Source organism: Oratosquilla oratoria, chromosome 30 (genome assembly GCF_046742065.1).
Source record: "Oratosquilla oratoria isolate Oo_2021 chromosome 30, ASM4674206v1, whole genome shotgun sequence".
NCBI lineage: Eukaryota > Metazoa > Arthropoda > Malacostraca > Stomatopoda > Squillidae > Oratosquilla > Oratosquilla oratoria.
The window spans coordinates 50,523,255-50,544,360 of record NC_134806.1 but is presented as its reverse complement, the minus strand read 5'-3'; the positions used below and the strand labels follow the sequence as shown (position 1 = coordinate 50,544,360).

Genomic DNA, 21,106 nt, shown 5'->3' with positions numbered 1-21,106 from the left:
GAATACACACACACAAACACACACACACACACACACATATATATATATATATATATATATATATATATATTGCTAAGTAGAGCGTGTAAATGAGTGTATGCTACAGTGATAATGTATAACCTAAATATATTTCTTTTGTCCCTAAAATACATTCGCAATGTCAACTCGCTCACTAGGCGCTCGACATGACGTCACGGCAACGCACGCGCCTGATTGGCTAAGAGTGTCAAAGCTTCGGGAAGGATCGACAGTGTTTGCTAAGTATAAAGTTGGTGTGAGACAACCGGTTTTTGGCAGCAACCGAGGGAAAGAGGGCCAGTAGGATTTGAGATTTGATACCAGTCGGTTGTACACCAGAAGCTTTGCAGGTAAGAATTTCATAGTATAGATTTCATTAAATATTTCTGCCATTTTCTTGAAATGTCGACAATAACATTTGGTGGCCGATTGTGTTAACACATTTCTAACAAGGCGCTATCTTTATTCATGTAAAACTTTACTCGAATCGTGTGCATATCTTTAAAAAACCATTGGTTACTTGCGCTGAAAATAATTTTTGCATCCGATAATTTTCTTTGTCGACAAATAGTTGGCGGCCTATTGTGTTAACGCATTTCTTCAGGGTAGGCATTTTATTTATTCAAAAAGAAATAAAGTTTACTTTAGTCATATGCAAATCTAAAAAAGAATAATAATAAATCAGTGCCTGAGACAAAACTGTACTTCAATTTGAAAATAATTATAACTGTCCTGTATCGTTTACAAATGATCAAAATTGTTACCACAATGGGTTTTTTTAACTTGTAATATATAAGAATATAAATATAAAAATATTAGAAATGCAGACCGTTATTTCATAAATAGAGCACATACAACCTAACATGTAATTACAGATTTTATACAAAATTGTCGACGCCCGTGGCATCTGTTAGATATCAAACTTATTTCACCCTTAATCCAAGATGGTGTCATGGATATTTTTGAACGTCGACAGACAAATCTATCACGTGTTGAACTTATGCCAACCCACCCGACCGGTGATATATTTAGACAAATTTGGCTGAGCATCAACTACAATTGAATTAAATAGCTTGGCGAAAGCTAAAGTCGTTGAATGTAATAAATTAAATGAACTTTCGACAATGTAAATAGAGCAAAATTACCATAATATTGAAAATAATAGTAATAAGTATAATCATAATAATGAAAATAATAATAGAGGTAATGATTTCACCTTACTCTAATACTATATATATATATATCTATATATATATATATATCTATCTATATATATATATATATATATATATATATAATGTATATATATATATACATACACATATGTATATATATATATATATGTATATATATATATATATATATATGTATATATATGTATATGTATATATATGTCTATATATATATACATATATATATACATATATATATATATATATATATATGCGTTGATACTTTTATTTAGTAATTTTGCGAAGGAAAGGTCCGAAAACATTACCATTGAGTGAATTCCCGTTTTCTTCGGTTATTGAGTAACGTCTCGTTTTCTGTTTTAACCCCATTTTCTTTTGTTCATTTTTAGTGAATTTTCATTTTCTTTGATTGTTAATTGAGTGATACCCCGTGGTCATTGTTTTCCTTTCGAGTGAGATCCCATTTTCTTTTGTTGACCTCCATTTTCTCTTGCATCTTTTTAGCGAACCACGTTTTCTTTTTCATTTTTGTGAATTTTCGATATCTTTGGTTCTTTGAAATAATTCCCACTTTCTTTGGATCCTTTGAAATTAATTTTCATTCTTTGTTTCCCTTATTCAACGTATACCCGTTTTCCTTGGTTCTCATTTTCTTTGATTTCTAAGATTTAATTCCCGCTTTCTTTGATTCTTCAAGTGAGTTTCCGTTTTCTTATGTTTCTCTGTCAATTCTTGCTTTCTTTGGTTTCTCACTAAATTCCCGTTTTCTTTGGTTTCTCTGAATTCTCGCTTTCTTTTGTTTATGGGAATTCTCGATTTCTTTGGTTCTTCTCTGAGTTTGTTCCCACTTTCTTTTGTTTGGTGCTGTGTGAGTGGAATCTCGTTTTCTTTGGTTCCTCTAAAATAAAAACCCGCCTTGGTTACTTCTCTGTGAATTTCCATTTGCTCACCTTTGAGTGAATTCCCGTTTTCTTTTATTTCTTTTCCATTGAATTTCCCTTTTTTTTTTTAATTTCCAACTCTGGTTCTTGTTGAGTATATTCCTACTATTTTCCATTCCTTTTTGAGATAATTCCTGCTTTCTTTAATTCACATTTTAATGGATTCCCGATTTATTTCCCTCTCATGAATTCCCGTTTTCTTTGAATCCTTTATTTATTTATTTATTTATTGTGAATTCTCGCTTTCTTTGGTTCCTGTTTAAGTAAATTCACGCTTTCTTTCATTCCTGTTTAAGTAAATTCACGCTTTCTTTGGTTCCTGTTTAAGTAACTTCCCGCTTTCTTTGGTTCCTGTTTAAGTAACTTCCCGCTTTCTTTGGTTCCTGTTTAAGTGAATTCCCGCTTTCTTTGGTTCCTGTTTAAGTAACTTCCCGCTTTCTTTGGTTCCTGTTTAAGTAACTTCCCGCTTTCTTTGGTTCCTGTTGAAGTAACTTCCCGCTTTCTTTGGTTGCAGCCATGGCCAAAGCTCCAGCGGTGGGCATCGACCTCGGGACGACCTACTCGTGCGTGGGCGTCTTCCAGCATGGGAAGGTGGAGATCATCGCCAACGACCAAGGCAACCGAACGACGCCCTCGTACGTCGCTTTCACGGACACGGAGCGCCTAATCGGCGACGCGGCCAAGAACCAGGTGGCCATGAACCCGACCAACACAATCTTCGACGCCAAGCGCCTGATTGGCCGCAAGTTCGACGAGCCCTCGGTCCAGAGCGACATGAAGCACTGGCCCTTCCAGGTCATCAACTCTAGCGGGAAGCCCCAGATGAGGGTAGACTACAAGGGCGAGAGCAAGAACTTCTTCCCCGAGGAGATCTCGTCGATGGTCCTCATCAAGATGAAGGAGACTGCCGAGGCGTACCTGGGGAAGACGGTCAAGGACGCCGTCATCACCGTCCCCGCCTACTTCAACGACTCCCAGAGGCAGGCGACCAAGGACGCGGGGACCATCTCAGGTCTCAACGTCCTCCGAATCATCAACGAGCCGACGGCGGCCGCCATCGCCTACGGCCTGGACAAGAAGGTCGGGGGAGAGAGGAACGTCCTCATCTTCGACCTCGGTGGAGGAACCTTCGACGTCTCGGTCCTGACCATCGAGGACGGGATCTTCGAGGTCAAGTCGACGGCCGGGGACACCCACCTGGGCGGCGAGGACTTCGACAACCGGATGGTCAATTTCTTCGTGCAGGAGTTCAAGCGCAAGTACAAGAAGGATATGAGCGTCAACAAGAGGGCAGTGCGCAGGCTGAGGACGGCCTGCGAGCGGGCCAAGCGGACGCTCTCCTCCTCGACGCAGGCCAGCATCGAGATCGACTCGCTCTTCGAGGGGATCGACTTTTACACGTCCATCACCAGGGCCCGCTTCGAGGAGCTCAACGCCGACCTCTTCCGGGGGACGCTGGAGCCGGTCGAGAAGGCCCTCAGGGACGCCAAGATGGACAAGGCCCAGATCCACGACATCGTCCTGGTCGGGGGCTCCACCCGCATCCCCAAGATCCAGAAGCTCCTGCAGGACTTCTTCAACGGGAAGGAGCTCAACAAGTCCATCAACCCGGACGAGGCGGTGGCCTACGGGGCCGCGGTCCAGGCGGCCATCCTGCACGGGGACAAGTCCGAGGCGGTACAGGACCTGCTCCTCCTCGACGTCACGCCCCTGTCCCTGGGCATTGAGACGGCCGGTGGGGTGATGACAGCGTTGATCAAGAGGAACACGACCATCCCGACCAAACAGACGCAGACCTTTACGACGTACGCCGACAACCAGCCCGGCGTTCTGATCCAGGTCTACGAGGGCGAGCGGGCTATGACCAAGGACAACAACCTGCTGGGCAAGTTCGAGCTGACGGGGATCCCGCCCGCGCCCCGGGGCGTCCCCCAGATCGAGGTCACCTTCGACATCGACGCCAACGGGATCCTGAACGTCTCGGCCGTCGACAAGTCGACCGGGAAGGAGAACAAGATCACCATCACCAACGACAAGGGTCGCCTCTCCAAGGAGGAGATCGAGCGGATGGTCAACGAGGCCGAGAAGTACAAGTCCGAGGACGACCAGCAACGCGAGAGGATTACAGCCAAGAACAACCTCGAATCGTACTGCTTCAACATCAAGTCCACCGTGGAGGACGAGAAGTTCAAGGACAAGGTCCCCGCAAGCGACCGGGAGGCCATCGTGTCCAAGTGCGACGAGACCATCCAGTGGCTGGACGCCAACCAGTTGGCCGAGAAGGACGAGTACGAGCACCGCCAGAAGGAGCTCGAGAAGGTCTGCTCGCCCATCATCTCCAGGATGTACCAGGCCGCCGGCGGGCCTCCCCCTGGAGGTCCCCAGGCTCCTGGGGGAATGCCCGGGGCGGGGGGAGCCTCAGCAGGAGGAGGAGCAGGCGGCCCGACCATCGAAGAGGTTGACTAACTCCTCGACCTTCTACAGTAACTGGAGGAGGAGGGAGGAGGAGGGAAGAGAAAGAGTAGGGAGGAAGATGAGGGTGGAGGAGGAGAAAAAGGAGGAGCAGGTGGGTTTACGATTATTACCTCCTCCTCCTCCACCTCCTCTTTCACCTCCTACACCTCTTCCTCAAGGTCTGAGGACCACGTACTGCACAAGAAGACTAGTCAGACCTTGATGTGGGTCTTAGTAGAAAAAGCATTTGTTACCATCAAGGGAGAGCTTACGTATAAACATTTTATAATTTGGTAATAAAGCTGGAAAATAGGTACCTGTTTCGTATCCTTTGATGACAAAGCTGGAAAATGCCACGCCTGTGATTCACATCTAGGGGGGATCGTGTCGCATGGCGAGTTGCTGCTGTGGCCTTATATTTGGAGAAGAGTTGAGCTCCCACACTGCAAGCGTTGCCCCATATAGGTCTATCCAAGGCAGTTTCTTCTGAGCGGGTTGGGTTGATGTCAAAGTTCTTGAGGGTAGATTTTGAGTGAGCTTTGTGACGATTTTTAAGGACCATTTACACGGTCAAACAGTTTGACAAACCCGGTTTGTCAGACAAGTGTTTGAATTGATGTTTGACCGTGTGATCGTCCAACACATTTGTCGAACGTGTTAAACAACCAAATACCCTATTCACACGGTCAAACATCACTTCAAACACTTGTTTGACAAACCGGGTTTGTCAAACCGTTTGGCCGTCTAAATGCCCCTTTAGGGCCGCCTGGGTGTCGCGCACTGTATGCAGGTTCACCATGGAGCACTTGGCGAGGGAGTCGGTCCGGGGGGCATCTTGGTGACATGTCCCAGCCAGCCGAGTAGCCTTCTCAGCAACAGTGAGTGTCCCGAGGGGAGGTGCGTTGAGGCGCTTTTGCTGGTCTCAGTCATCGGGACTTTATGCGACCAGCGGAGACCGAGGTTTTTTTTTATTTATTTTATTCTATTTACTTTTATCTTTTATCTTAATTTTTGACATTTGGAATAATGATTCTCGCATTTTGATGTGTTTCTTGTATGGGGTTCAGGTCTCACATCCATATAGGTGGATTGAAAGGCATACAGAACTGAGCACGTCCGCTTTGGGGAGTTTCCCAAAGGAGTTCGAACCTTCTGTATATTTCTGGTGTGAGGTCGATGTCGCAAATGAACTCAGATGTGTTGTGCAGTTTAGTATCGTGAATCTAAAAGGACAAAGGGTCGTTGCCTGCAGTATCGATTTGTTACGCATAACCTCTGTTTTGATGTCATTGATTATGAGGCCTACCTTGGAGTATGTTTCTGCTATGGCATTGCCGCTGTTTTCTAGCCCAGCTTGAGTACGGCTGACAAGGGCAGCGTCGTCAGCCATACCGTATATACGTTATCTTTGTAGTTGATGTTTTAGTTTTGGCTTGGAGTTTGCATAGATTAAATGGGCTGCCGTCTAGTCTCTAGGAGGTGGAAATACCATCCTGTGGTGAATCTATTTTGTGGCAGGATAATTTTATCATTGAGACAAGGTAGATGTTAAGCATTGTAGAACGTGTGCGAAGACACACACTTGTTTCAATCCTACTGCTACTGGAAACGGGTCAGACTGATGCATCCCCAGAGCTCCCAACCCTTACAGATGTTCCATCATGAAAAGATCTTAACCCCTTCCATACGGTGCCGCATACGTAGGCGGCATGAGGAACAAGTGGATACGCGAGGCTGCCATATCGGCGTCTTGATTATATTTATTGTAGTTGCCCCTGCGTAATGACATACTCTCTAAACCAGTGGTTCCCAAACTTTTTTCTGTCATTTCCCCCTGCACCACTGATCTAGATATAACTGGATCGCGGATCGCTGTCGAGATTATGAGGTCGGCGGCAGCCATGATGTTAGTACCAAAACAAAGTCGCGCCACGCGATCACTGATCTGATACAATTACAGTTCTCGGCAGCTTTCGCTCCCATATACATATTCAACGATCATTTTACAATGCCAACTTGTGCTGCATTCAACTGCACCAACCGGAGAAAAGGTGGATGTGAGCAGTCCTTCCACTCGTAAGTAAATTAAAGTTTTATTACCCAAAACATCCCGATATCCATCAACAAATGATGCGGCCATCAGGAGCCATAAAATGTTGCCCACCAACTGTTTTGTTAAGTGTTGTCATGTTAATGCTTTGTATTTATTATCGTAAGAAATAGAGATCTAGCAGCAACCCATTTGTCACGAATGTAATCGTGGCAATAGCAGGATAGATATTTATCATTTAAAAATATCTTATAAGGCTCAAACGCTGTCCAGAGCTGTGTAGGTGTATAGACAAAATGTACAAAATGTACAAAATGTACAAAATAGATCGGATGACCGTAATCGACCAGATGTCCGTGATGGGGGAAATGTTAATTTTGATAGGAGAAATGTTAATGAGGCATTGAATGTCAATGAAGGACCAAATAATAATAATATAGAGCAAGGCATAAATAAAAAACAAAATGATAATATAAGACATGATATTGAAACTCAAAATGTGTCAAAAAGAAATAATCAGGAGTTTCTTAAAACTATGTACTTTAATGCTCGTAGTATTAGGAACAAATTTCAAGAAATACAGGCGTATGTCAAAAGCGAAAATCTCGATATGATAGGAATAACTGAGACATGGTTAAATGGTACAGAGTTCGAAGCTGAATTTAATATTGCGGGATTTAAACACTTTCATCAGGATAGAAACCACAAGAAAGGTGGGGGTGTTCTATTGTACGTTAAAAACAATGTTCATGCTTGTGTTTTAGAGAAAGTGAAACAGGATGCATATGACAGTTTGTGGGTTGAGTTAACCCAAACAAATGGACAAAAAATGAATATAGGTGTAATATATAGGCCAAAGACATTATCATTAGCAGACGACAAACTGTTATTTCAAGAACTGTCTAGTTTCTGCAACCGGGATTTATTGATAATGGGTGATTTCAATTTTACTGACATTGATTGGATGACCCTTGAACATGGCCATATAGGTAGTCGCTTGATTGATTTTCTTGGTGACAATTACTTAATTCAGCATGTAAAAGAGCCCACAAGATATGGAAACATACTCGATTTATTGATCACTAGCCGCGAAAGCATGGCAACTGATGTAGAAGTCGGTGAATCTGTTGCAAATAGCGATCACAACTTAGTCAGATTCAAACTCCTAAACAATTTTAGAATAGATACTTGTGCTTCTAAAATACCCGATTTCAGTAAAGCTCAGTTCATAGAACTACGTCAGGAGCTTCAGCTTACAGATTGGGAGGAAAAATTAAACGAAAGGCCTGTAGATCAGATGTGGGAAATATTTCAAAATACGCTCACTAAGATGATTCAAACTTACATTCCTTTTAAGGACAGACGTCCCCCAAATCAGGCTCGCCCAAAGTGGCTCGACAAAGAAACTGAAAAAAGTATTGCTAAAAAGAGACAGGCTTATAAGAAATATAAGTGCTCGGGTGCATCTAATGACTATGAAAGTTATGTATCAATACAGAGAGATTTAAAAAAGACAATAAGAAAAAGAAAACGACAATACGAAATGAACATCGCTGAGAAATCCAAAGAGAATCCCAAAGAATTCTATAGTTACATTAGAGATAAAAAGGTTGTTAGGAATCACATTGGTCCACTATTATCTGCTGACGGTCAACTTGAATATTCAAATGAAGGAATGTGTAATCTCTTAAACAATTATTTTAGCTCGGTATTCGTAAACGAAACACCTCAAAGTGAATTCCAAACTGAAACCTGTGAAAAGTCTGGGGTAAACTTACTCACTACGGTAAATATAACAAAAGAAAAAATTAAAAGGTGTATAGACAAACTCAAAGTTAACAAAACACCAGGGCCTGACGGTTGGCATCCAAGAATCTTAAAGGAAATGAAAAATGAGATTGTTGTTCCATTAGAAATTATTTTCAAGAAATCCATCATATCCGGAGATGTCCCAAGAGAATGGAAGCTAGCTAACGTTACTCCCATATTCAAAAAAGATGACAAAAAGAAACCAAATAACTATAGGCCTATAAGTTTGACTTCGATCGTAGGAAAAATAATGGAAACTATCATCAGAGATGATATCGAATATCATTTAGAAAGTAACCGTTTGATAAATGATAGCCAGCATGGTTTCAGACGGAAACGTTCTTGCGTGACTAACTTACTCGAATTCTACAACACAGTTATCTCGAATTATGACAAAAGAAACAATATAGATTTAATATATCTAGACTTTGCAAAAGCTTTTGATACCGTCCCACACGAAAGACTACTTACTAAATTAGCTTTGCATGGAATAAGTGGTAGCCTATTAGGTTGGACTAGTAATTGGTTGAAAGGTCGAAAACAGAGAGTTGTTTTAAATGGAAAAACTTCTGGATGGAAAAATGTTGCAAGTGGAGTTCCTCAGGGTTCCGTTCTTGGGCCACTTCTATTCATAGTATATATAAATGATATAGACAATGGACTAAAATCTACTGTTTCCAAATTTGCTGATGATACAAAACTGTGCGGAGTGGCAAATGATCACTCAAACCAATTAGATATTCAAGAAGATTTAGATCAATTACAGCAATGGTCTGAAAAGTGGCTAATGAAATTTAACACAAGTAAATGCAAGGTAATGCACATAGGTAAAAATAACAGTAAGTACGATTACAAGTTATTTGGAAATTCGTTAACAAAAGTGGATAGTGAAAAAGATCTCGGCGTAATTATCAGTAACGACCTCAAATCATCCAAGCAGTGTATTTCAGCCTCTGAGAAAGCAAATAAGATTCTGGGATTGATTGCGCGATCTTTTGATTTCAAAAGTCCATCACTCATTAACAAGCTATATAAATCGTTAGTTCGTCCACATTTGGAATATGCTGTTTCCGTATGGTCACCGAATCTCATTAAAGACATTGACAGACTGGAAAAGGTACAACGGCGAGCCACAAAACTGATTCCAAATATCAAAAATAAATCATACGAAAATCGACTTAAGCACATAAATCTGTTTTCCCTAAAAAAGCGTAGACTCAGAGGTGACTTGATACAGGTCTTTAAGATTTTAAAGGGAATTGACAACATCAAAAGTGACCAAATTTTCACATTGAATGAGAATCAGACAAGAAACAATGGTCTCAAACTGTCCGGAAATAGATTCAATTTGGAAGTAGGTAGAAACAACTTTGCCAACCGTGTAGTTAATGAATGGAATAAACTTCCTGCACAGGTAGTGCAATGTAGTTCAGTTCGAAGCTTTAAGAATCATTTAGATAAATACCTAAGTAAGATGCTGTAATTATTATAATTTATGTTATATTATTTGTTTTTGTTTTGTTATAATTTGTCTGTCTGATTTTCATTTATTATTAGTTATATGTCAATTTATTATCATTTACTATTTACCTGTTTGTTTGTTATTCAACTATACCAATGCATTTATTTATGTATTTTAATTGTTATTTACATTGTTATAGTTTTAATTTATTATTAATATGATTTTTTTTTTTTTTTTTTTTTTTTTTTTTTTTTTGCATCCGACCTAGATATGGATCAAAAGGTCTCCTGTCGGCATGCTTTGCCTTTGTAATCCTTTGTAAACCAGTTGTTCTTCCTGATTACATGTGTAGGCTTTTTCTATATTGTGAAGTGTGAGGAATTCATATTAGATGGGCTGAATTACTATTCGGGGCCAGTTCAAAAATTATGTAACGTTTTTTCTGGTGAAATTCGACACCCCCCACCTCATGTAACATTGCGTACATGTGGGTGTTACATCTCCCTGTATTACATAACACTGATTACAACTAATTACAACTCGGCACCCCCATCAAGTGTAGGCCAGATCCGCCAAACACCCCTCCCCCTTGACTTCTCACCAAAACATACTCATTTTTATTTGTCCTGTGTGAAATTGTTTACGATTGCATCAAAGAATGAAACATGGTATGATGTTTTTGGATTTTTTTGCTCGATATTCATTGATCGATCTGTTAAGGATATGCTATTTCAGTGCATAATTTATGACATAAATTAATAAATGAATATAGATAACCATTATTAGCGTTGCGTAGCGCTGTTGAAAACACCCCCACATCCTCGTAACGCATCGCATCTACCATGCACCCCCCCCCCCCAGCGTTACATACTCTTTGAATGGCCCCTTACATGTTCACCACTTTAATGCGATATTTTACTATTTGAAACAATTTAGATCATAGATAAGACAATTTCTCTATCTTTCCACATGTTCGACACAACCCCGGATTCTAACCACATCGTCAATTTGATCAAATGTATCGTCACGTGCTTCTGCAAAATCAGGCTCCATCATATCTCCAAATTATATTCTCAAAAAGTAACCGGTGTCAAAGTGAGGAAGGAGTTATCAAAACTTGTTTTATTCAAGCACCAATAACGATAAGCAGTACAGTAATCAAATGTTATAGGGATATTTATTCCGTTAAATGCTAGTATAGATCTATTATTATCCCTATAATATTTTGACTATATATCATTATCCCATTTGTTGTCTGTGTAACATTCCCTTGAAGTTATAATATATACTGGAATTATAATTTGTCAGTGCCAACTCATCCATATACATGCACAAGTTTATGTATATAAATGGTTATTTCTGCTAGAGGTAATAAATATCAATATATTGTTTTATTGTGATGATGCTATTTTGATATACACCTTGTATATGTATATACGTACGTATGTATGTATGTATGTATGTATATGGAGGGCCCAGCAGCGACGAATTGTGTGGCCATTATATATCCAATCATGCTTGGATCACAGGCCACGAGAGTAACACGACAGCTCCCATGACACTGATCTAAAAATGGTGTTATAATGACCGGCGGAGCGGTTCACACTAGCTGTTTTGGTACTTCCATTATGGCGGCCATGTCCCGCCTGCCGGCCTCACTCCAGGGGCAGCCCACGGCCCGTATACGCTATCCAGGTGTATATAGATCAGTGCCCTGCACCTGGAGGTCAACTATCCAGATTTCCCCCTTCATGTGTAGCAGGGAAAGAGTAGTTGAAATACACTGTGACTATTTACTAATTTATTTTTCAAATCTACAAATATACTGATAAACAGGCATTCTCTCTCTCTCTCTCTCTCTCTCTCTCTCTCTCTCTCTCTCTCTCTCTCTCTCTCTCTCTCTCTCTCTCTCTCTCTCTCTCTCTCTCTCTCTCAGACATGAGAAAATCCATCAGAGATTTTTTTAAGTTAGTAGGTAGTTTAATTATTTCCCCCTGGTAGCTTCAAATTTCCCCCCAAGGGGAAATTTCCCCCTGTTTGGGAACCACTGCTCAAAGGATTACAAAGGCGGAGCATGCCAACAGGAGACCTTTTGATCCATATCTAGGTCTAAACTGTCTTAATCACATTTTCTATGGTTATCAATATTCACGGGTGAAAGAGAGAACGATCAATATAAGCGGAGACTATACTTTATGATGCGAGTATTATTACGACACTCTCTCCCTCTAGAGTAGGTTTGGGCCAAATCTGAGACATGACGGTTTTTGTCCAAATCCGTGGGTTAACCCCTTTGGTAATTTTGAGGGTCATTTTGGCCACTTGTCCCGATGGGGTAACCACCTCAGCTACAGGTCGAGGGCCACCAGAGCTCTTGCGGATCGCACTTAGATACTGCTCAGGCTAAAAGTACGGGCGCCAACAGGCGGAAATGAGAGGGGAAAATTACACAAACACAAACAAATTTGGCTGGTCGCCACAACCTCGCCCTTGGGTCCAGGTTCCCCACGTCTACCTCGCTGTGCCCTGTGGACGACTCTCTCCCTCTGGAGTAAGTTTGGGCCAAATCGGAGACATGACGGTTTTTGTCCAAATCCGTGGGTTAACCCTTTGGTAATTTTGAGGGTCATTTTGGCCACTTGTCCCGATTGGGTCACCACCTCAGCTACAGGTCGAGGGCCACCAGGGCTCTTGCGGATCGCACTTAGATACTGCTCAGGCTAAAAGTACGGGCGCCAACAGGCGGAAATGAGAGGGGAAAATTACACAAACACAAACAAATTTGGCTGGTCGCCACAACCTCGCCCTTGGGTCCAGGTTCCCCACGTCTACCTCGCTGTGCCCTGTGGACGACTCTCTCCCTCTGGAGTAAGTTTGGGCCAAATCGGAGACATGACGGTTTTTGTCCAAATCCGTGGGTTAACCCCTTTGGTAATTTTGAGGGTCATTTTGGCCACTTGTCCCGATGGGGTAACCACCTCAGCTACAGGTCGAGGGCCACCAGGGCTCTTGCGGATCGCACTTAGATACTGCTCAGGCTAAAAGTACGGGCGCCAACAGGCGGAAATGAGAGGGGAAAATTACACAAACACAAACAAATTTGGCTGGTCGCCACAACCTCGCCCTTGGGTCCAGGTTCCCCACGTCTACCTCGCTGTGGCCTGTGGACGACTCTCTCCCTCTGGAGTAAGTTTGGGCCAAATCGGAGACATGACGGTTTTTTGTCCAAATCCGTGGGTTAACCCCTTTGGTAATTTTGAGGGTCATTTTGGCCACTTGTCCCGATGGGGTAACCACCTCAGCTACAGGTCGAGGGCCACCAGGGCTCTTGCGGATCGCACTTACATACTGCTCAGGCTAAAAGTACGGGCGCCAACAGGCGGAAATGAGAGGGGAAAATTACACAAACACAAACAAATTTGGCTGGTCGCCACAACCTCGCCCTTGGGTCCAGGTTCCCCACGTCTACCTCGCTGTGCCCTGTGGACGACTCTCTCCCTCTGGAGTAAGTTTGGGCCAAATCGGAGACATGACGGTTTTTGTCCAAATCCGTGGGTTAACCCCTTTGGTAATTTTGAGGGTCATTTTGGCCACTTGTCCCGATGGGGTAACCACCTCAGCTACAGGTCGAGGGCCACCAGGGCTCTTGCGGATCGCACTTAGATACTGCTCAGGCTAAAAGTACGGGCGCCAACAGGCGGAAATGAGAGGGGAAAATTACACAAACACAAACAAATTTGGCTGGTCGCCACAACCTCGCCCTTGGGTCCAGGTTCCCCACGTCTACCTCGCTGTCCCCTGTGGACGACTCTCTCCCTCTGGAGTAAGTTTGGGCCAAATCGGAGACATGACGGTTTTTGTCCAAATCCGTGGGTTAACCCCTTTGGTAATTTTGAGGGTCATTTTGGCCACTTGTCCCGATGGGGTCACCACCTCAGCTACAGGTCGAGGGCCACCAGGGCTCTTGCGGATCGCACTTAGATACTGCTCAGGCTAAAAGTACGGGCGCCAACAGGCGGAAATGAGAGGGGAAAATTACGCAAACACAAACAAATTTGGCTGGTCGCCACAACCTCGCCCTTGGGTCCAGGTTCCCCACGTATACCTCGCTGTGCCCTGTGGACGACTCTCTCCCTCTGGAGTAAGTTTGGGCCAAATCGGAGACATGACGGTTTTTGTCCAAATCCGTGGGTTAACCCCTTTGGTAATTTTGAGGGTCATTTTGGCCACTTGTCCCGATGGGGTAACCACCTCAGCTACAGGTCGAGAGCCACCAGGGCTCTTGCGGATCGCACTTAGATACTGCTCAGGCTAAAAGTACGGGCGCCAACAGGCGGAAATGAGAGGGGAAAATTACACAAACACAAACAAATTTGGCTGGTCGCCACAACCTCGCCCTTGGGTCCAGGTTCCCCACGTCTACCTCGCTGTCCCCTGTGGACGACTCTCTCCCTCTGGAGTAAGTTTGGGCCAAATCGGAGACATGACGGTTTTTGTCCAAATCCGTGGGTTAACCCCTTTGGTAATTTTGAGGGTCATTTTGGCCACTTGTCCCGATGGGGTAACCACCTCAGCTACAGGTCGAGGGCCACCAGGGCTCTTGCGGATCGCACTTAGATACTGCTCAGGCTAAAAGTACGGGCGCTAATAGGCGGAAATGAGAGGGGAAAATTACACAAACACAAACAAATTTGGCTGGTCGCCACAACCTCGCCCTTGGGTCCAGGTTCCCCACGTCTACCTCGCTGTGCCCTGTGGACGACTCTCTCCCTCTGGAGTAAGTTTGGGCCAAATCGGAGACATGACGGTTTTTGGTAATTTTGTGGGTCATTTTGGCCACTTGTCCCGATGGGGTCACCACCTCAGCTACAGGTCGAGGGCCATCAGGGCTCTTGCGGATCGCACTTAGATGCTGCTCAGGCTAAAAGTACGGGCGCCAACAGGCAGAAATGAGAGGGGAAAATTACACAAACACACACAAATTTGGCTGGTCGCCACAACCTCGCCCTTGGGTCCAGGTTCCCCACGTCTACCTCGCTGTGCCCTGTGGACGACTCTCTCCCTCTGGAGTAAGTTTGGGCCAAATCGGAGACATGACGGTTTTTGTCCAAATCCGTGGGTTAACCCCTTTGGTAATTTTGAGGGTCATTTTGGCCACTTGTCCCAATGGGGTAACCACCTCAGCTACAGGTCGAGGGCCACCAGGGCTCTTGCGGATCGCACTTAGATACTGCTCAGGCTAAAAGTACGGGCGCCAACAGGCGGAAATGAGAGGGGAAAATTACACAAACACAAACAAATTTGGCTGGTCGCCACAACCTCGCCCTTGGGTCCAGGTTCCCCACGTCTACCTCGCTGTGCCCTGTGGACGACTCTCTCCCTCTGGAGTAAGTTTGGGCCAAATCGGAGACATGACGGTTTTTGTCCAAATCCGTGGGTTAACCCCTTTGGTAATTTTGAGGGTCATTTTGGTCACTTGTCCCGATGGGGTAACCACCTCAGCTATAGGTCGAGATGAAATCAGTTCAAACTAATTAAATAAAATCAATTGAAGTTTCAATTTTACAGCCTTCGTTGTCCGTGCAACTTTGGTATGTAGTGTTCATAAGCAAGATGCATATTATAGGCGAAATTGCGTTCCTGGCAACTATCAACTTCAATCAGTTTGATTGGAAACACTTTGAGGAATTTCGTGGTTGTTATTCATGCAGTTTCAGTTTGGTTGGTTGTGGGTTTGTTTGTGATTTTGTACATGCTGAGGTTTTTCAACTTGCTGTTTCAATCTTGTAAATCGTTTTCCCCACATGGAGATGATCTCACTTCATGTATCTGTTTTTATATTGTGGTGCTGCTATTAATATATGGACATTTTTATGCATAATTATACCCAAAAAAATGTATATGTACTTTCCACTGTTCTTGTTTCGTTGTGAAGCACATGCTTTTTCTTAATTACACAGTTCCACTAATAACTATACAGGCTCTTGTTTCTTAAGGATGTTTTATATTCGTTTAGTGGTTGTTGCTCGCAGCACATTAGCGCAGGGGGACCCGCTCAGTTTCGAGTCCAATATTACCAATATTGGATTTCAAACGAATCCAGCGACCCTATCAAGATGACACTGTTACTATTATCAAACCAATTATGCCGGGCATGCCAAGACAGTGGTGGATAATCGGCGGTACATTAAAGCAGTTATTGATGTACTTCTCTATACAGCATGTCAAAATGTTGCCCAGAGAGGGCACAGAGAAGGGGATGAATCCGACAATCGAGGAAACTTTTTTGAATTACTTAATGTGCTAGCCAAGTATGATCATAGAGTTGCAAAAAAAAAAAAAAGTTAACGGTTCGAAGAATGCAAAATATACTCACCACGATATACAGAATGAATTATTTGAAATAATGGCAGGTATGATCAGAAAGGAGATAAGTGATGAGGTGAAACAAGCAGTGCACTTTGCCATCATGGTGGACGAAACGAAGGATATAGCGAAGAAGGAGCAGATCTCTACTACTGTGAGGTATCTCCATGATCAGGAACTTCATGAAGAATACTTGGATTTCACACCAGCTGAAGGCCTTGATGCAGAATCGTTACTCCAGAAGATAAAAGAAACTTTAGCCAAATGTAAAATTGACCACAATACCTGTGTCGGTCAGTGCTATGATGGAGCGGCAGTTATGTCGGGTTGCACCGATGGGGTCCAAGAAAGATTCAGAAGAGATGTTTCACTGCTATGCTCATAGGCTAAACCTCGTTTTAGTTGACTGTGTAAACAATATAAGGTCAATCTCTGAGTTTTTCGTCACAATCCAATCTGTACAATTTTTTCTCCTCATCGCTGGTGTATCAGGAATTTCTAAAATTCCGCAAGGAGCTGAACCCAGAAAGACCACATATAGAACTCAAACGGTTATCGGACACCAGCTGGGCATGCCAACACTCAGCCTGCCAAGCTATTAAGAGGACCTTGCCTGGCATCGTTGCAACCCTAAAACATTTAATGGAAGGGGGAAATGTGAACAGGACCAGTGGAGCAAGGTCACTCACTGCCCTTCTGGATCACTATTTTGTGACGAATCTGGTGTTTATGGAGAGTTTGCTGCATTTGACGAGAACGTTGTCAGATCAACTCCAGTCCCCCGATCTCCAGCTTGCCTCAGCAGTTGATTTGGTTGAAGCAGTGATGTCTAGTCTCACAGAGATGAGAAACGAAGAGAGCTGGGAGCAACTACGAAATCATGCTGAAGAATTGTGCCAGACTGTAGGGATTCGCAGATAACTTGCACGTCAGAGGCAAAGGGCAGCCCCACGATACTTGGATGAGTTTGTCATAACATCCGGCATAGGACAAGATGATGATTCGAATGACTCCGATGTTACCAAGAGACGGATTTACTGCTCCGTGATAAGACAAATTTCTCAGTGAGTTGAGAAGAAGGCTTTCCGGCGATGCATGTCAGGTACTTATTGGAGTATCTGCCCTCAACCCCAATCATCCAACCTTTTTGAACAAGGAAAAGCTATCAGGAATGCCTGCAAATTACGGGGTGGACCTAGTGGAGGACAAAGATCTATCCGTAGAGCTGCACCAACTAAGAGGGTTGATTGCCAGAAAGCAGGAGCAGGGAATGGAAGTGGACACACCTATGCAACTTGCCATCATGCTCCAACCGTACAAAGATGCATTCATAGATTTGTATAAGCTAGTGCGTATTAATGTTACTCTTCCAGTTAACTCAGCATCATGTGAAAGAAGCTTTTCGTGCCTAAAGCAACTGAAAACCTACTTGTGTAACAGTAGCGGTGACAAACGTACCAGTAATCTTGGAGTATTAAACATCAATTCCCAAAGAGCAAAGATGTTAGACAGGGATATGATTATCGATGCATTTGCTCCCAACCATTGGAATAGGAGTATCATTTTAAAGTAGGTGGAACGATGTATTTCCTGAGATATATTATCGTGGGTTTATCTGTTTGTGGTTGAAATCCATAAAATGTCAAAACATCAAGGATTTACTGGCTTTTTCATATGAAGGACACTAAATGAAGAAAACATGTATTTCTATCTATTGTTAAGACTATTTGTAAGGAACAACTTACAATTAAGTTTACCAAAAGGATTACATTTTTGTTATCGAAATATGTAAATAGTTTCTAGGGAAGTGCTTATGTTTCAAGTGTTTGTTCAGCTATATATGAATTACATTTCCATTCATATAAATGTTTTACAAACCGTAAAACCTTTTTGTTTTATTCTTATTTAAATTTTTGTTTATTCGACAATTGAAGAAATATAGCCTACTTCAAGTAATGTTTCATGAAGCAATTTACACAGACGTATATGCTACATGGGTTAAAAGGGTGATTAGATGCCAGGGCCCACAATACTATATAAGCTTTCGAATTTCCACATTGGCCCTGAATTTCCTATGGCATGTACTGCATGATGAATTGGTCACGGTAAAAATATACACTTGATTTCCTTCCTTACCCAGTTACACAATTTGATGATTGACAGACAATAATACCCCATAGACATTTAATCCAGCTCAAGAAACCCTAGTCACAGCATGCAGAGCATGTAGAGGGGGTTTTGATTACAATCCTGCCCAAAGTACCGTGTAATTTTTTGCAACCTAAGTGGAATAGCAGCTCGGTGAAGTGATAATAATAGACCTCCAGCAGTGGGTTTGGAAACTCGATATACCTCACTCGAACAATAGATAAGTGAGGTTAGAAAATAAACTTTTTTACCGGGATCAAAACAGCATGGTATGCCTCCCATGTTCAGATGTTCGTGAATGATCATCTGAGTTTATTTGCTGAGACCACCAACCCCCCCTCGTCAACATGTCGAGTCCCTCCTCAGCCCCCAACAAAAAATCCTAGCGGTGCCCCTGGACCCCACCAAGGACCCTAGGCCGGCCCCTTTGACCCCATGGCGGACCTTGGACTACGCCTTTCGGATTGACGCTAACGCGGAAATTATAGTACTATAAGCCACCCCCAAAATTTGCTCAGCCCCCACTTAGCCTCCCCAACTAAAAATTCCTGGCGCCGCCGCTGCCCCCACCCCACTGGATCGTAGCCATGGTCGGTTAATTGCAAGGTAGGTACCTGACCTGGGCATGATAGGTAAAGTTGAGGGGGGGGGGAGTAGGGGAGGAGGTACAGTGTAGAAAAAAATTGGAAAATTAAGGAAGTTCAAGTTAATATAGGTATGGGGCAGACCTACTTGCTTGGTTGTCCAGTTGGTTTGTCGAGGTGTTGACTTGGCAACCTTTTCCATGAAGCTTGAGGTCCTCGTTATTTTCTGTTTGTTTCTTCTTCCTTGAATAGTTTTGGTCACTTAATCCTAGGTCGGTTATCTCAGTAATTACGGTCTTTTTTGTTTTGTTTTTGTGTCAATGTATACGATTTTCTAGGTGTTCGTTACTCCAGGTTTTGATGTCTGGGGTTGTGGCGAGTTGATGATCCTAGTCGCTTTGTCCCTTTGTTCCTCCATGCGTTTCGCCCATGGGTCGCGCGGTGCACAGCCCAGAGACGCGAGTCACGTTCATTCCTACAAACAAGGTAAACCGTCCTAACCTAGTTCGAAACTCACAACCACTGTACGTGTGGGGTCCATGGAATATCGGGGAAATTCTCTGCCACCAATTGTGGTCGTGTCCGTCCTCTGTGTCGATGTCGTGGCTTTGTCGTACCAAGAGAGTTTTCTGTTGTTAAGCGGTTCCAGGTTCTGCTTGCTAGTCTGTAGTCTTGTGGTTAGGGCTTCAAGTTTGAGTTGTTTATGTAGTTCTACTGTTTTTAAGTACGGGGGTATGGTGTGGGTGGCGAATCGAAGTGTTTTGTCCATGTTGTTTGTAATTTGTGTAGTTACATACATACATACATATACCAAGGCTTTTTCCCCCTTCCAAGGGAGGTAGCCAAAAAGGGAAAGGCATAAAAACACTCCCACCCATTTCATCCCTAAATACACTCCACACCTCCCACCCTTCCTCTCATCTGAGCACCTCCTGGATGACGGGTCATCCTTGCACTGCTGGGTCAGAAGCAGTGTCGCAAGACACAGTACATCCACAGCAAGGCCGCTTCATTTAATCGGCGACCCCCCCTCTCCGTCCCCCTTTGCATATAAGGTGAGGACGGGGAGAAATCCCTTCGGGCTGCGTCAAAAAAAATTTACTCACACACACTACCCCACCCCCCCGCCCATTCCTCCTCATACAGTCACAACATCATCCATATACAACCTTTCTCCACTCGCCTCTGTCTTCCGTCCTCTCCCTTCCTTCCTCAACAGACATTCCCCTCTTCCCCAAAGTCATAGGGTTTGTATAATCTTTGAAGTACTTTGGTATCTAGGCCTCTGAATCGTCTATGTGTTTTTAATGTTTTTCAGCTTGTTTTCTGTTGTTTGTATATGATTGGTGACCACACCCTTGGACCCAGGCTCCTCGAGTCTTCCTCGCCGTGCACTGTGCTCGACTTTCTGCCTGTGGGGTAAGTTTGGGCCAAATCGGTGACTTTCCGATTCTTGGTCATTTTGGTAACTTGCTCCGATTTACCCACCATCTCAGCCACAGGTCGAGGGCAGCCAGGGGTGCTGTTGAGTCCACTTGGACAGCACTCAGGCCAACAGTACAGGCGCCAGAGGCGTAAAAGTGAAAAATGGTGGGAAAGGAGACTGCAAGAGACCATAAGGCCTACAGTAGGCAGTTCTATGTCCCTTACTACCTGCCATCCCTACCCATAAAGTTACCTAATCTTCCCTTAAAAATAAAGTTAGTATATCAGTTCTTGCTCATTTCCTTCTTAAACCTAAATTTGTTCAATTTGAACTCAAAACCCATCTCTGCAACCTTCAATGAACTGCATCTAGCAGCCCCCTTTCTGTTTCACCTCAATCAAATCTCGGCTGTTCCTTTCTGCCTCCCTTCAATTCCAAGTCTCTGATCCACATGACTTGACAATGAAGTGATAATTCAGCAGAGTTCGACTCCTACCTGGGGCTGGGAACATGAACATCACTGCACTGTGGTCTGGCATTCCAACTTAGATAGGCAAGGAATCGGGTGTGCATGTAGCAAATACAGTGTTTTGTTGGATGCTCACTGTCCAAGCAGCTTAGGGTGTCGTTACCTGCAGCGGAAATCAAGATGATG

The 21,106-nt window shown here is 43.5% G+C and overlaps 1 protein-coding gene across 1 annotated transcript; it reads left to right on the top strand.

The window, feature by feature from the left end:
- Window positions 1–210: 210 nt before the first annotated feature.
- On the top strand, window positions 211–4,919 carry Hsc70-4 (Heat shock protein 70 cognate 4). The gene is made up of 2 exons (XM_076213022.1): window positions 211–368; window positions 2,667–4,919. Exon 2 carries the CDS (start codon window positions 2,669–2,671, stop codon window positions 4,616–4,618), a length of 1,950 nt encoding a protein of 649 aa, XP_076069137.1. The 5' UTR covers window positions 211–368; window positions 2,667–2,668; the 3' UTR covers window positions 4,619–4,919.
- The last annotated feature ends 16,187 nt before the right edge of the window (window positions 4,920–21,106 follow it).

Coding starts and splice junctions, on each gene's coding strand:
- Hsc70-4 (XM_076213022.1), top strand. CDS start 2,669: ATGGCCAAAGCTCCAGCGGTGGGCATCGACCTCGGGACGACCTACTCG.